The sequence below is a fragment of the Cornus florida genome, unplaced genomic scaffold (assembly GCF_030987335.1).
Source record: "Cornus florida cultivar Cherokee Brave unplaced genomic scaffold, ASM3098733v1 CherokeeBrave_3.0.0_Hap2_Chr11, whole genome shotgun sequence".
In the NCBI taxonomy this organism is placed as follows: Eukaryota; Viridiplantae; Streptophyta; class Magnoliopsida; order Cornales; family Cornaceae; genus Cornus; species Cornus florida.
The window spans coordinates 85,030,071-85,047,322 of NW_026775581.1; the positions used below are offsets into that span (position 1 = coordinate 85,030,071).

Consider the following 17,252-nt stretch of genomic DNA (forward strand, 5'->3'; position numbering starts at 1 on the left):
ATAGACTTCTTGATATTTAGTTTGCTTAAAAATCACCAGAGTTTGGAAAAAATTTGAAATAATAGTATTTTGTGCTATGATCCATAGTATATCTTTTGAGTGTTATTCATTAGACTAAAATATTAGGGATTTTGAATAATAAGAAAAATATATTCCAAAATTAGAAACTAAACCAATTAATTACTACAGTATTTAAGATATCTTACCTAAAATGAGAAAGAGAAGTTTAGCTACACAGAAATCAGGGACAAAAAATGACTTACGCATTGCACATAACCCTTGAGTTTTTTTTTTTTTTCTTTTCTTCTCTTTTCTTAACTAACATAATTACACATGTATGACGTGCCATTCATACATGTACCACTTCAAAGCTTACTTATAGTACTAGAGAGATTGAAAGGAAAACCTAACTTCACTTGACTTGCATTACTAACCACCCATTTATAATCTTGAAATTCATATTACTCCATAGACAACCAAGCACTATTTCCTCCTTATGCAGTACTCATTCAAGCACAAATTAAGTCTACTGCAAGACAAATTTCTTTAACAAAAAAAAAAATGGCTGAGAGTGCAGTTTTCGTTCTACTAAACAAGCTTGCAACCTTACTCCAGGAAGAGGTGAAACTGTTTAGTGAAGTTCGCAAAGAAGTTATTTACATCAAAGCTGAATTCGAGAGCATGACTACTTTCTTTAGAGTTGCCGATTCAATGGAAGAGAGTGACCCAGCAATCAATATATGGGTTAAGCAAGTGAGAGAAGTTGCTCATGACACCGAAGACTTTCTTGATGTTTTCATGCTCCGTCTGATGCCTCATCGTCATGAGGGGGAACAGATACCTTATTTTTCTTCGGAAGACTTTTCATTCTCTCAAGAGCATAAAAGTCCGGCTTCAAATTGCTTCTGAGATACAAAGCATCAAAACCAAAGTCAGGGATGTTGCTGAGAGACATTACAGATACTGTCGCAAGTTTAATATCTCAAAAGGCAGCTCAAGCTCCACCACTCATGTGGTAAACAACAACAAACGGTATGATTCGCGAGGTGATGCACTCCTTGTACCAGAAACTGAGCTTGTAGGTATCGACAAGCATAAGCAGGAGCTAATTCGTTTGCTGGTCCATCAGGTGGATGATTCAGGAGCACTAAAAGTGGTTTCTGTTGTGGGAATGGGAGGATTGGGTAACTGTTTCTGAATCACCTAAGATGGAAGAGCTCCTAAGAGAAATGATTCAACAACTCTTTGGTAAGATAAAGCAATCCATCCCCCAAGGATTGCAAAAGATGGATATTAACAGGCTCAAACAGGTTATTAATGAATTTTTGCAGCAGAGGAGGTAGTTGGTTGTCTTTGATGACATTTGGAGTATTCATGCTTAGGAAGCTGTCAGATATGTTTTCCCCAACAACAATTCTGGTAGTCGAATAGTGCTTAAAACACGTTTCGGGGATATAGCTTCTACCTCTTGCCAAGTAACTGGTGGTAACGTTTATCATTTGCATCCATTGTCTTGGGAAGAATCTTAGATTCTCTTTTGTAGAAAGGCATTTCCGGGCAACACCTCCTGCCCTCCGCATTTGGAGGAGATTTCTAAAAGTATCTTAAAAAGATGTGGAGGGTTGCTGTAGGGAAACGTGATTTTTTTTTTAATTTGCATCCATTGTCTTGAGAAGAATCTTGGATTCTCTTTTGCAGAAAGGCATTTTCGGGCAACACCTCCTGCCCTCCGCATTTGGAGGAGATTTCTAAAAGTATCTGTAGTGATTTCAATTTTCACCATTTTTCATTTTTGGAAATTTTTTATTTTTTCCAGGGTATTTTCATCCTTCCTCGTTTTTGAGTGCTAGACACCGTGGAGTGTGCCGGTTATGTCCGAGAGTTGGTGGAGGTGTTTCATTGAGTTCAGGGCTCTTTGAAATGTAAGGGTCGCCATTTCGGCATTTTTCTATTTTCGGGACGGACAGTCCCGTGTGGGACCCGCTACTGGAACTGTTGCATATGGGGATTTTGGTTGGGTCCAATTGCATCATGTTCATTTTAATTAATATGTTGTGTGTGACTATTTTTAATAGTTGATGAATATGTAAATTTATGGAGGGAATTAATGAGAAAAAGAAAAAGGAAAAGAAAAGGAAAATTGAGTGAGACCCACCCCCCACCTTAAAGGGGTTAGAGACCACTTTTTGGTCTCTCAATTTCTCTCTTCTCCCGTATCTCTCTCCCTCCTCTTCTTGTTTTTTTTTTTCGTTTTTTTTTTTTTTGGTTCCAAATTTCAATTCTTGATCTCTCTCTCAATATTTGGTATTTTTGAGTGCCGTTTGCGGCAAATGGAAGATCACGGTGAGTTCTACGAATTGATGAAGCAATTTTGTGTTTGGTGCACTCTAGGAGACTTGGGATTTAGGGTACAAATAGGGGCTTTTTACATATCTTGAGGTAGGGGTATTCTAATCTATGATTTTTTATGCTTTTGTGAGTTAATTCTAGTATTGGATGCTTAATTGGTTAAAACTTTTGCAAATTGTTTAAATATTATGTTTTGGAAAGTGTATACATGTGAAAGTTGATATAATGTGTATAAGCATGCTTATGTGTATGGAATTTGTGTTTCGTGTATCTAATTTGCTTAAATTCTTGCAAGTTGCTTATGTGTTGTATATAAGAAATATGAGCTTATGTGCTGGTTGTTAAATTGTGTAATAGTATTCATTTGTGAAATGGAAATTTCTCCTTATAAGCTTGATATGCTAAATTAATGTTGAATGAAAGCATGAGGTACTTGTTTTAGAAATTGAACTTGCAAGCATATGTGTTGTTCTATAGTGGGATTAACAATTAGAAGCATGAAGCATTCATGCATCCATTGGGAAAGGAAAAAGGGAAAAATGTTTAAAAGCAAGTGAAAGGATTTTGGGAAAATTGCTTTGAAAAGTGTTTGCGAAAACTCGGACGCCTAGGAGGCGCCTAGTGGTCTGTGGTGTTAGTGTAGTCTAAATGGGAGTATGGTTAAGCTAACCAGGCCGGATGCGACGTCTTGGAGGTACCTTGTGGTTGTGGATGGTTAGCCAATCCTCCTTTCGTGACGCCTTGGAGGTGCCTTGAGTCGGATTACACTAACAGATTTGAAAGTTGAAACGGAAATGTTTCGGATATGGGGAGTGACATGTACATGACATTGCATTTCATTAGAATATATGGCGTGTATGTGTTTGAGTGACAATTGTTATATACTTGCCGCTATAGTTGTTGCCATGTACCCCTATACTATGATCCCGTTTCCTTTTGCCTATTCCTTACGTGGATTCACGGGGTCATAAGAAGTGTGTCTTAGACACTTCCTACTAAGCGTTTAGCTCACCCCATTATTTTAACATTTTCAGGTTCGGGAAAAGAAGTGGCGGGCGATAATCCATCGCAACTTTAGCTTGGATTAGAAGAATGTCTCTTTTTGCTATATTTTGTAATTGGGCCTAATTTTTGTAAAGTGTTAACTAAAAATGTATTATTTTGCAACAAGTGATGTATTTAGGTTCATTTTGTATATGGCCATTATGGAAATGTAATTATGTTTTAATCACAATATATCCCTTTATGTCTTTTAAGTAACGTGTGGTAAATTACATTAACAATGGTTGTTGTTTTTGGATTAAATGTTGAAATGTATTTAAATTTGTACGTAAGTGTAGTGGCGTTGGTGGTTGGTTATCAAGTGTGGATATATATTGGTCTTCTTTGGACAGTGAGCAACTGAGTGTAAATAACCCAGAATCAGTCGACGTAATGTCCCATACGTCAACCGAATGACCTGAACCAGTCGACCGTATAGTTCCCCATACGTCGACCGATATCTTGACAGTGTGTTATTATTGTACACGTTCCAAACCAATCGACGTGTCCAATATCCTGGCAGTGGGTTTTATCACTATACACATCTCCAACCAGTCTACGTATAACACCCACACGTCAACCGGTATCTTGGCAGTGAGCCAATCACTGTGCGTGACCCAAACCAGTTAACGTATGAACTCCTATACGTCAACCGGTTCCTGTTCCATACATTTTTTGTTTAGTTTCCTAATTATGCTTTTATTTAAAGTTACGAGTATTTATTTTATGACCCAATAAAACTCAATAATTATAGTTTAACCACGGAAATGACTATATTGCCCGGACTTTATCTTATTTATTATGTGATACCAGTAAATGACTATTATACCCTTGGGGTCTCAAATCAATAGGAGTGCAATGAATGACCATCTCGTCCTTGTTGGACTTTAATATATGAATTTGACGTGAAATGACCATAATACCCTTGGATGATTTCGGGTCTTGTAAGGGCCCATTTAATGATCCGGATCCAGTGGATTTGGGTCGTTACAGTATCTTAAAAAGATGTGGAGGGTTACTGTAGGGAAACATGCAAGTTTTAAAAACTTTTTTTGGGATTTTCATACATAGATCTTGATTCATCACATAGAGACAAGTTTTATGCAAAAATAAAATATGATGTATCATTCAATTAATAGATTGAACACTTACATCAAGGTTTTAGTAAACCTTAGATCTCTCCTATAAAGTGAATGTTCTCACTTTTTTGTAGATCCCTTTGTTAGATGCCTTCTTCTTGAATCTCCATCTTCTTTGTAATGGTCTTACCTTTAGGAATCACCCATAAGCCTCCATGAATGAACTTGGAAAATTAGGCTTGTGGGAGCCTCCATTAGATGAGAATACTAACCCTAAAATTCTAGAGAGAGAAAATATATTCTTTTTTCTTCCAAAAGTCCCTTATAAAATATACATGGACCATATATATGTAGGCAATATAAAGATAAGGAAAGGAAACAATAAATCATTCTCAATATCTAATTCACATATCTCAAATCTAATAGGATTCCAATATTAAGTTGGGTTATGAGTGAGAATCATTTGCGTTTTTTATTTTCTTGGCTACAATGACTTAATAATTGGCCCGATCCATGAACCTAATTCAATTAATTCATAAATTAATTTCTACTTCACTAAAAGAAATAATTGAAATCTAATTAAATAATAAATAACCTCTAAGTTAATGTTGCACTTTGACCCCTCTATGTATAATTAGTTATTAGATAAATAAAGTCATCAATCCGACTACTTAATTAATATATTTATTTTGATACCTTTGATTATTTCCGACTTGATCACAATAAAATATTTGTTTGATAAAAATAATAATTTAAATAAATAAATATATAATAAATCATTTTGTCTAACACACGAAGGCCTTCGAATTTACTTTGTGATCAACCATAGACAATACAAAATAAATACAAGTAGTAATGATGCAAATATTGAAAATATAACCCTCTAACTATTAATTACATAATTACCCAAAGTACCGGTCTAAGGATTCTGAAGATTCCGCCGAACAAATCAAAGTAATTACTAATTAATAAAAGAATTTATACTTCTCTCTTGCTTAAGAGTCAAATGCCATGACGGTGATAGGGAGCAATTGCGTACAATAGCTCTCGCAATATATTTCAACTTAACGCGGATCCAGTTCAAGTCTTAGTTAATAATGAGTTCATCCATAATTACTGACTATGAATTATTTATGATTACTATTTATATTCATGTATTGATCGCCATCACATACATATATAAATATATCTTGTAATTAAGTGAACACTATCAATTCTATAATGAATCGAAACATAATACATTGAATTCACCAATTATATAAAACATAAATATTTCAGATATGTTAGGAACATATGTCACTTTAATCCAAATAGGAATTTGCTATGGCAGGGCATATAAATCCCAACAGTTACCATTTGCGATCGTGGTTATTGGTGATGTTTTGGCAACGAAGAGCTAGAGTAGAATTGATGAATGGGATATGGTTCATCGCAGTCTTGGAATGGAATTACAAGGCAACAATAAACTTTAAGGCATGAAAAATATACTCTCCATGAGTTTTTGCCTTGGTATCTCAAAACTTGTTTACTGTATTTGAGCATTTTTCCCGAAGATTACGAGATCGAGTGTATAAGATTGATTCGACTATGGACAACAGAAGGATCTGTACAAATCAGTGAAGTTGCTGGAAAGATAATTGAAGAAGTTGCAGAGGGATATCTCTACGAGCTTCTCAATAGAAGTTTGATCCAAGTGGCAATGACAACTGTTGACGGAAGGGCCAAAACGCGTCGTATCCATGACCTTTTGCGTAAAATTATTACTTCCAAGTCAAGAGATCAAAATATTGTAGCAATAATAGGGAGTGAAGGTGGAAACACATCATTTCTGGATAAAGTTCGACGCCTATCAATCCATAATACTACTAATACCTTTGTAAATTCTATGCAACAAATCAAATAAGTCTCCTAACTTCGTCTAATGCTCATGTTTGGGGTGGTTGATCCTTTGTCATAGACACCTATATTGTATAATGGTAATTTGAAGTTGCTAAAAGTTTTAGAGTTGAGAGATGCTTCATTGAAGATAGTTTTAAAAGAAGTTTTCAAATTATTTCATGTCAAGTATCTAAGCTTGAGAGGAACAAAGGTGAAAATGCTTTCCAAGTCCATTGGAAATCTTGTAAATCTAGAAATATTGGATCTTAAAAGCACCTTTGTCACTATGCTTCCAACTGAGATTCTAAAGCTACAAGGACTTCACCATCTCCTCGTGCATAGGTATTGGACTTCAATGGAATAACTTGCAAAATTTCACAGTGGAAATGATTTTGAAACATTGAAAGGAATTGGTGGTTTGTCGTCCCTACAGAAGCTTTGTCATGTCAAGCCAAATCACGGTGATGGCGACAATACTTTAATGAGGGAGCTAGGGAAGCTGACCCAACTGAGGAGATTGAGGAGGGAAGATGGAATGGGTGTGTGCTCCTCCATTGAAAAGTTGAGCAACCTTCATTCATTAGATTGAAGGCACAACGGAAACGATTTAAAATTTTCAGGATTAAATCCACGTGATATTTCATCAAATCAAGAAATACTGAAAAGGGATTTCATACCTTTGGACGATTGATTAATCATCAACATTCCGAGAATAACAGTGAATTAGATTGCTCCTCCTTTAACCTTGAACACCAGTAAACCTTCACCACTATATCCCCGGAATACACAAGTTTGTGCAAACCCTATATCTCTCACTCTCGATTGTTCTGTATTCTGTAAGTTTGTGCGTGAATAATAGAACAATTAACTTAAGAGATATTACGTATAGAGATGGGGCTAGAGATGAGAATCAAAAGAGATTCTTATACTAACTCTAATTAGATAGAGATAGAGTTATCTCACAACTTTCTAGGATTAAAAAATTACAACAAGGCCTTGTCATATTAAATAACTACATATAAGTCCCTCCACTACCGAATATTCATAAGTAGCCCCAAGGAAAATAAATACTATCCCACCTAAGTCATGCTTATTTCTTATATTCCTTGAGTAACCAATTCAATCCTTATGATCACTGAATTTTTTTTATAAAAGAATTTTTCAAAATAAATATTTTTTTCTAAATAAATAATAAAAAAATAATTTAGTAAACATTTTACTAAAATGCCCTAACCAGATTTCAGTGATCAAACTTATTAAACTGCATCAAGGGGATATTCTAACTCTTATAAAGAGTGTAGATTTCATATTGAGCATTTATGTTCCCAGAACTTCAACATTAGCCACCCAAGATACCGTGATATTGATCTTAAAAAGATTTTACACATTGGTAAATCAATGTGACTAATACTGAAACTTGAGTTCACTAAATTCCTCAGGATTTAGAACCTATAAATTTAGTAAATAAAAAATATACCAAAATGATGACAATACATTATATAGTGTGATCTTACTATGATTCAATTCAGTGTATTCCAAACACACTAACACAAGATTATTGGATTATAAAGTTCAGCCGCTTTTGTTCAGTGCTGTGCTCACCCATGAGATGGGTGTCGCACATCAAAAGGGAGTTAAAAATATATATATTTTTTTGCATAGGGTTTATATTTGTGTGATCTGTATACTACACTATGTGATAGATATCATTAATAAAAATAAATAAATAAATCAAGGAATGAGAATGCCCTAAGTCACTGGTTATGAAAAGAGGATGCCAAGTGGAATTTCACAAATTAATAAATTAAGACAGGGTGAGTCAATGTGTGAGTGCTTTTTTTTTTCTTTTTTTTTTTTAACTAACATGATTACACATGTACAAGTCTATGACGTGCCATTCATACATCTACCACTTCAAAGCTTACTTATAGTACTAGAGAGATTGAAAGGAAAACCCGACTTGACTTGACTTGACTTGACTTGCATTACTAGCCACCCATTTGTAATTTTGAAATTCCTATTACTCCATAGACAACCAATCACCATTTCCACTTTACCCAGTACTCATTCAAGCACAAATTAAGTCTACTGCAAGACAAATTTCTTTAGAAAACAAAAAATGGCTGAGGGTGCAGTTTTCTTTCTACTAGACAAGCTTGCAACCTTACTCCAGGAAGAGGTCAAACTGTTTAGTGAAGTTCGCAAAGAAGTTGTTTACATCAGAGCTGAATTCGAGAGCATGACCGCTTTCCTTAGAGTTGCCGATTCAATGGAAGAGAGTGACCCAGAAATTAAAATATGGGTTAAGCAAGTGAGAGAAGTTGCTCATGACACCGAAGACTTTCTTGATGTTTTCATGCTCCGTCTGATGCCTCGTCGTCACGACGAGAACAGATACCTTGTTTTTTTTCGGAAGACTTTTCGTTCTCTCAAGAGCGTAAAAGTCCGGCTTCAAATTGCTTCTGAGATACAAAGCATCAAATCCAGAGTCAGGGACGTTGCTGACAGACATCACAGATACTGTCGCAAGTTTGATATCTCAAAAGGCGGCTCAAGCTCCACCACTCATGTGGTAAACAACAACAAGTGGTATGATTCGCGAGGTGATGCACTCCTTGTACCAGAAGCTGAGCTCGTAGGCATCGACAAGCGCAAGCAGGAGCTGATTCGTTTGCTGGTCGATCAGGCGGACGATTCAGGAGTACTAAAAGTGGTTTCTGTGGTGGGAATGGGAGGCTTGGGTAAAACCACCCTTGTTAAGAAAGTCTATGATGATGCAGCAGTGAAGAAACAGTTCGAGAGCCATGCCTGGCTCGCTGTTTCTGAATCTCCTAAGATGGTGGAACTCCTAAGAGCCATGATTCAACAGCTCTTTGGTGAGATAAAGCGATCCGTCCCCCAAGGATTGCGAAAGATGGATATTAACAGGCTCAAACTGGTTATTAATGAATTTTTGCAGCAGAGGAGGTACTTGGTTGTCTTTGATGACATTTGGAGTATTCATGATTGGGAAGCTGTCAAATATGCTTTCCCCAACAACAATTCCGGAAGTCGAATCGTGCTCACAACACGTTTCGGGGATATAGCTTCCACCTCTTGCAAAGCAACTGGTGGTAACGTTTATCATTTGCATCAATTTTCTCCGGAAGAATCTTGGATTCTCTTTTGCAGAAAAGCATTTCCGGGCGACACCAACTGCCCTCCGCATTTGGAGGAGATTTCTGAAAGTATCTTAAAAAGATGCGGAGGGTTACCACTTGCGATCGTGGCTATTGGTGGTGTTTTGGCAACGAAGAGCCATTGTAGAATTGATGATTGGGATATGCTGAATCGCAGCCTTGGAGGGGAATTACAAGGTAACAATAAGCTTCAGAGCATGAAAAATATACTCTCTCTGAGTTATAACGATTTGCCTTGGTATCTCAAAATTTGTTTCTTGTATTTGAGCATTTTCCCGGAAGATCACGACATTGAGTGTATGAGATTGATTCGACTGTGGACAGCAGAAGGATTTGTGCAAATCAGGGAAGCTGGAAAGACAATTGAAGAAGTTGCAGAGGGATATCTCTATGAGCTTCTCAACAGAAGTTTGATCCAAGTGGCAGAGACAAGTGTTGATGGAAGGGCCAGAACGTGTCGTATCCATGACCTTCTGCGTGAAATTGCTACTTCCAAGTCAAGAGATCAAAATATTGTAGCAATACTCGCCAGTGAAGCTGGAAACACACCATTGCCGGATAAAGTTCGACGCTTGTCAATCCATAACACTACTAATACGTTGGTAAATTCTATGCAACAAATCGAGCAATTCTCCCAACTTCGTTCGATGCTCATGTTTGGGGTGGTTGATCCTTTGTCATCGACACCTACATTGCTTAGTGGTAATTTGAAGTTGCTAAAAGTTTTAGACTTGAGAGATGCTTCTTTGGAGACGGTTCCAGATGAAGTTTTGAAATTGTTTCATCTTAAGTATCTAAGCTTGAGAGGGACAAAGGTGAAAATGCTTCCCAAGTCCATCAGAAACCTTGTAAATCTTGGAACTTTGGATCTTAAGAACACCTTTGTTACTGTGCTTCCAATTGAGATTCTGAAGCTCCAACGACTTCGCCATCTCCTGGTGTATAGGTACGGGACTTTGATGGAACGATACCAACAATTTCACAGTGGAAATGGTTTTGAAGCATTAAAGGGAATTGGTGGTTTGTCGTCCCTGCAGAAGCTTTTTTATGTCGAGGCAAGTCATGGTGATGGTGGCAGTGCTATAGTTAGCGAGCTAGGGAAGCTGACCCAACTGAAGAGATTAGGGATTCTAAAGTTGAGGAGGGAAGATGGAAAGGGTCTGTGCTCCTCCATTGAAAAGTTGAGCAACCTTCGTTCACTGGAAGTGACCTCGATAGAAGAGGACGAGATCCTTGATATTCAATCCTTGTCTTCAACTCCTCGGTTTCTTCGAGGGCTATATTTGCGGGGACGTTTAGATAAATTACCAAATTGGATACTCTCTCTTCATAACCTGGTGAAAGTAAGATTAGAATGGAGCAAGTTAAGGGATGATCCAATGCAATCCCTTAAAGATTTGCCCAACCTGATGGAGATTTTCCTTAAAGACGCTTATGAAAGAGAGGAATTGTGTATCAAGGCTGGAGGGTTTCAGAGGCTTAAGACTTTATACCTTATCAAATTAAAAGGATTGAGATGGGTGAGAGTGGAGGAAGGTGCTATGCCTCTTCTTGAAACACTAGGTATAAAGGATTGTGAATTAGTTGAGGAGGTGCCATCAGGTATTGAACATCTAACCAAACTTCAATCGCTTCAGTTGCTTGATGTGCATCATGAATTACTTGAGAAGGTGGATCGAAACAAAAGAGGTGCGGATTACTGGAAAATAGCTCATATTCCCCAAGTTAATATTTTTTACTTTCAAAATGGTTGTTTAATGGTGCGAAATCTGTAGAGAAAAATTTATATAAGAGAGAGAGAGAGAGACATAAGTTAGGTTGGGCTCATCCTCACTCGTTACTTTCTGTGTTACTTGTTCCTGTTTCGTCAATAAAAGCACTTGTATTACTTGTTCCTGTATTACTTGTACTGCTCTTATGGTTGAAATTTCTAACAGTTGTGAAGGCTACTAAATGGAGTTTGGGGTGGGATTATACTAATTTGATTGTCCAACGTCACTGTGAAATTCTTTTTGAATCTAAGAGTCTTCTAAGTTGTATTGCTGCTATTTGGAGGATATTAGTCTTATTCTTACCTGTTCGACATCTCTCTAAATTTGGGAGGATATTAGTTTTATTCTTACCTGTTTAACACTGAATTAGGTTTGTAGAAAAGCTAATTCAATAACTCATTTATTGAGTCACCTGGTCTGAAGAAAAAAGGTGCTGAAATATAATCATAATGATGTTCCAAGAGTGATTTACAGGAATGAAACTTTCTTTCTTGTCTCGAAAATAATAATGATGAAGCACACAACTTTTTCTTGATTTCTTTTCTTTTTTTCTATTTTTCCATCTTCATATTTTTAGAGGGACATTGTTTAATCAATTTTGCCATGATCATGTATCCATCCTAACTCTTAACCTTTTCCTAATACCCATTTTCTTTATATTATTTCCATGGTCATAATTGATAATACCGTCTTAAACCAAATTTTAAGTTCTTAAGATTTCATATGAAGAAAAAAGCATAATTTTTAAATTTGAAAAAAAATAATTATATTTATTTTTATCTTAGCAAAAAACACACTTTCTACTTTAGAATGCGTTAAATTATATTAAATTGAAAAAAATTAATTATATTTATTTCACAAAATCTCGCTCATGCCTCCATATCAGACAATATCACTCATTTGGTTTTCCTTAAGATTTCCTTATCATTTCATATACACTCCATCAGACAACTAAGTGAACTCAAAACAATCCCATAGTGTGGGCCCCGCTAATAACATTACAATTTACCCTTTTCTTATCCCTGCAAAATTCGGCAGCTACCCCTTTTTGCTTCCTTCAACAGATGCCTCATATATATATATATATATATATATATATATATATATACACACACACGCAAAGAAACAAAAATCAGAATTCAAACTCATTGTTCACCTAGTGGGTCCCACGAAAAGTATCATTACTTTTCTGTAGCCATCATCACATTTCTCTTTCCCTTTTTTTTCAATTCGGCAGCCCCTTATCCAACCATCGGATGCACTAAAATATATATATATATATACACACAATAAATCAAAACCAATCTTTCTTGGTGGGGCCCAAAACATTACCAATCTTTTTCTTCTCCCATCAATTCGTGCACTTGCTCCTTGTCTCAATCCACATATGCTCTATATATATATATATATATTGAATAAATACACAATTGCAACCAAAAACCAAACCAACCTATTACTCCTTGTAGGTCGCACCAAAATCAAATCAAACTGAAATTCAAAATCTCCTATGAATAAGTCTCTAACTAAAACAAAATAATCAATTTTGTTAACCTAAAAACATGAAATAAATATAATTTAAAATTAAAAAAAAAATCCCAGTTATCACAGGAAAACTCGACTTGATTTGACTTGCATTACTAGCCACCCATTTATAATCTTGAAATTCATATTACTCCGTAGACAACCAATCACCATTTCCTCTTTATCCAGTACTCATTCAAGCACGAATTAAGTTTACTGCAAGACAGATTTCATTAGGAAACAAAAAATGGCTGAGGGTGCAGTTTTCTTTCTGCTAGACAAGCTTGCAACCTTACTCCAGGAAGAGGTGAACCTGTTTAGTGAAGTTCGCAAAGAAGTTGTTTACATCAGAGCTGAATTCGAGAGCATGACTGCTTTCCTCAGAGTTGCCGATTCAATGGAAGAGAGTGACCCAGAAATCAAAGTATGGGTTAAGCAAGTGAGAGACGTTGCTCATGACACCGTTCTTGATGTTTTCATGCTCCGTCTGATGCCTCGTCGTCATGACGGGAACAGATACCTTGTTTTTCTTAGGAAGACTTTTCGTTCTCTCAAGAACGTAAAAGTCCGGCTTCAAATTGCTTCTGAGATACAAAGCATCAAATCCAGAGTCAGGGTAGTTGCTGAAAGACGTCACTGTTAGGAAATGTGCTAGTTTTAAAAACTTTTCGAGAGATTTAAATTCATAGATCTTGATTCATTACATAGAGACAAGTTTTATGCAAAAATAAAACATGATGTATCATTCAATTAAAAGATTGAACACTTACATCAAGGTTTGAGTAAACCTTAAATCTCTCCTCTAAAGTGAATGTTCTCACTTATTGTAGATTCCTTAGCAAGATGCATTCTTCTTGGATTTCCATCTTCTTGGTAATTGTTTTGCCTTTAGGAATCACTCATATGCCTCCATGAATGACCTTAGAAAACTAGGCTTGTGGGAGCCTCCATTAGATGAGAACATAAACCCTAATTTTCTAGAGAGAGAAAATATATTCCTTTTTCCTTTTACTAAAAATCACACCTAAAATATACATAAACCATGTATATTTATAGGCAACATAAAGGTAAAGAAAAGGAAACAACTAATCCTTCTCAATCTCTAATTCACATGTCTCAAATCTAATATGATTCCAATATCAAGTTGGGCTATGAGTGAGAATCCATTGGGCCTATTATTTTATTGGCTATAATGAATTAATAATTGGCCCGGTTCATGGACCCAATTCAATTAATTCATAAATTAATTTCTACTCCACTAAAAGAAATTAATTGAACTCCAATTAAATAATAAATAACCTCTAAGTCAATATTACACTTTGACCCCTCTATGCATAATTAGTTACCGGATTAATAAAGCCATCAATCCGACTACTTAATTAATATATTTATTTTGGTACCTTTGATTATTTCTGGCTCGATCACAATAAAACATTTGTTTGACAAAAATAATAATTTAAATAAATAAATATATAATAAATCATTTTGTCTAAAAATACACGAAGGCCTTCGAATTTACTTTGTGATCAACCATAATCAATACAAAATAAATACAAGTAGCAACGATGCAAATATTGAAAATATAACCCTCTAACTATTAATTACATAACTACCCAAAGTGTCGGTCTAAGGATCCCGAAGAATCCGCCGAACAAATCAAAGTAATTATTAATTAATAAAAGAGTCTATAATTTTCTCATACTTAAGAGTCAAATGCCATGATGGTGATAGGGAGCAATTGCATACGACGCCTCTTGCAATATATCTCAATCTAACGCGGATCTAGTTCAAATCTTAATTAATTATGAGTCCATCCATAATTACCGACTATGAACCATTTATGATTACTATTTATATATCATGCATAGATTGCCATCACAAACATATATATAAATATCTCTTCTAATCAAATGGACACTATCAATTCTATAATGAATCGAAATATAATATATTGAATTCACCAATTATATAAAACATAAATATTTCATAAACGTCAGGAACATATGTCACTTTAATCCAAACAGGAATTTGCTATGCCAGGGCATATAAATCCCAACAGCTCCCACTTGCCCTCATAGCCAATTCAAATTGCACCTAACTCCAATGTTATCCAGATGATGATCAAAATTATTGATCAATAACACCTTTGATAATGGATCAACAAAGTTGTGTTCCAATGCAATGTTCTAGCCACAAGTACATTTTCCTCATAGCCAATTCAAATTGCATCTAACTCCAATGTTATCCAGGTGTTGATCAAAACTATTGATCGACGACACCTTTGTTAATGGATCAACAAAGTTGTGTTCCAATGCAATGTTCTAGCCACAAGTACATTTTCTTGCTGGACAATATCATGTAGAACATGATACTTCCTATCAGTGTATTTTGTTCATCTATGGAACCTTGGGTCATTGGTTTGGACTACTTCTGCACTATTGTCGCAATATAGCTCGATAGGTAGGCTAGTATGCTCCACAACCTCTAAATCAGTGAAATCACACCAATAGGCTTCTTTTGCCGCCTTTAAGGCTGCAATATATTCCACCTGCAGGTTTGAGTCAGCAGTTGAAATCTGCTTAACAATCTACCAACTGATTTCCCTTCCATTAAGTGAACATACACTAAGTCATGAACCTCATAGTATCTACTTCTGATTGAAAATCAGAACTAGCATACCTGACTAGGACCATATCATCACATCCATAAATGAGTATGATATCATTGATTCTCCTTAGGTACTTAATGATATTTTTCACAACAGACTAGTTGTCAAGTCCAGTATTGGACTGATCTTTACTGACTATCCCTACTATGTAGCGGATGTCCTGTTTGGTATAGACCATGACATATATGAGACTCTCATATGCCGAAGCATATTGTTCCAGTCTCATTTGCTCAATCTTCTTTGATAATCTTGAAAAACTACTTACTAGAGAGAGCAATCCATATCAATAAAGCAAGAACTCATTCTTTGAGTTATGCACACCAAACCTGATAAAAACTTTTCCAATGTAGGATTATTAAGATAAGCCTATTTTCCTTTTAACCTGATCTTGCAAAAGCTTGATCCTAGGAATATAGCTTACATCTTGAAAATTCTTCATTTAAAAGTAATTGAACAACTACTTTTTTATCGATGACAAAACTTCCACATCATTCTAAATGAGTAGGATGTCATATATAAATATAGAATCAGAAAAATAATGGCATTCCCTTGTACACTAATGATTTATTCACAAAAAAATCTTCTGGTATCTTTTTGTAGATTAACTTGCCTTCCATAGGAATCACCCTACTAGAAAGTTCTACAAGATCCCAGAATTTATTAGAATACATAGATTCCAACTCTGATTTCATAGTAACTCGCCAAAACGATCTGTATCCATATCGGTTCACGCTTCCGTGTAGCTTACTGGGTCCAACTCATGTTTAACAGGGATATCCATAATGGTCTCACTTAAAAACATGATTCTGTCGGATTGGATGATAATCCTCCCACTACATTAATGTACCGATGCAGGAATCTGTGTACAAGATGATGCTGACGCATCAATAGAGAATTCATTTATTATTCTCAATCTCTATAATAAGTGTGTTCAAATGTGGTACATCTGATACTCATACCATATTCTCTAACATTATGCTACTAGGTATGTAATTCATAATATGATCCTCCTATAGATAAACAGTGAGTGTAAACAGTCAACTTTTATCATTGAGATCATAAAATAATCCATCCTAGTGACTTAAGAGTATCTATCAAATCTAGCATGCCTATGATTTGCTTCCAACTTACTTGTCCATATCAAACGCACATGTGCAAAACTACCCCATACGTGCATGTGATTCAAACTAAGATTTAGTCAAAAATACAGCTCAATGGTATCCTTGAGACAGACTAAGATGGAATGCAGTTCATAATGCGCATCATTGTCATTAACGCTAAACTCTTAAATGAAAGAAATAATGTGGCATAACTGATCATAGATCTAACCATGTTAAGTGGAATTATGTTATTCCTATTTGACACCTAAATGCATTTAGCGTCAATTGCGGAAAACTAGTACATAATACCCTCATTGACCATATAGTCTTTGTACTATCCCAAGAAATACTCATATCCTCGATCAGATCGAAGTGTCTTGATAAGTTTACCTAATATGTGCTCCACATCAGTCTTAACCTTCTCAGAATATACCAAGAGTTTAAGACTTGTGTTGCATCAGATAAACTTATCCAAAACGTGAGTAATCTTGCTTGGATGTTCATAAGACCACACGTGTCAGTGTGTACCGACTCCAATTGTCCTTTATGTCTATTTCATCTGGCTGATTAAGCCCTAAGAGTTATCTATCCTTCAAAATAGGGTTCACAAGTTTGGTTTAGGCTCCCCTGCCTCACTAGGTAATTAACCTTCATTGACCAATCTT

General features: G+C 35.7%; 1 protein-coding gene and 1 long non-coding RNA gene across 2 annotated transcripts; both read left to right on the forward strand.

The window, feature by feature from the left end:
* The first annotated feature begins 292 nt into the window (after positions 1-292).
* Positions 293-3,605, forward strand: LOC132285723 (uncharacterized). Its single transcript, XR_009472595.1, has 2 exons — positions 293-2,439; positions 3,384-3,605. It is a non-coding gene; the product is annotated as an uncharacterized LOC132285723 (long non-coding RNA).
* A 4,745-nt stretch (positions 3,606-8,350) lies between these two features.
* LOC132285557 (disease resistance protein RPM1-like) lies at positions 8,351-11,426 on the forward strand. The gene has a single exon (XM_059787750.1). It carries the CDS (start codon positions 8,467-8,469, stop codon positions 11,299-11,301), a length of 2,835 nt encoding a protein of 944 aa, XP_059643733.1. The 5' UTR covers positions 8,351-8,466; the 3' UTR covers positions 11,302-11,426.
* Positions 11,427-17,252: the final 5,826 nt, after the last annotated feature.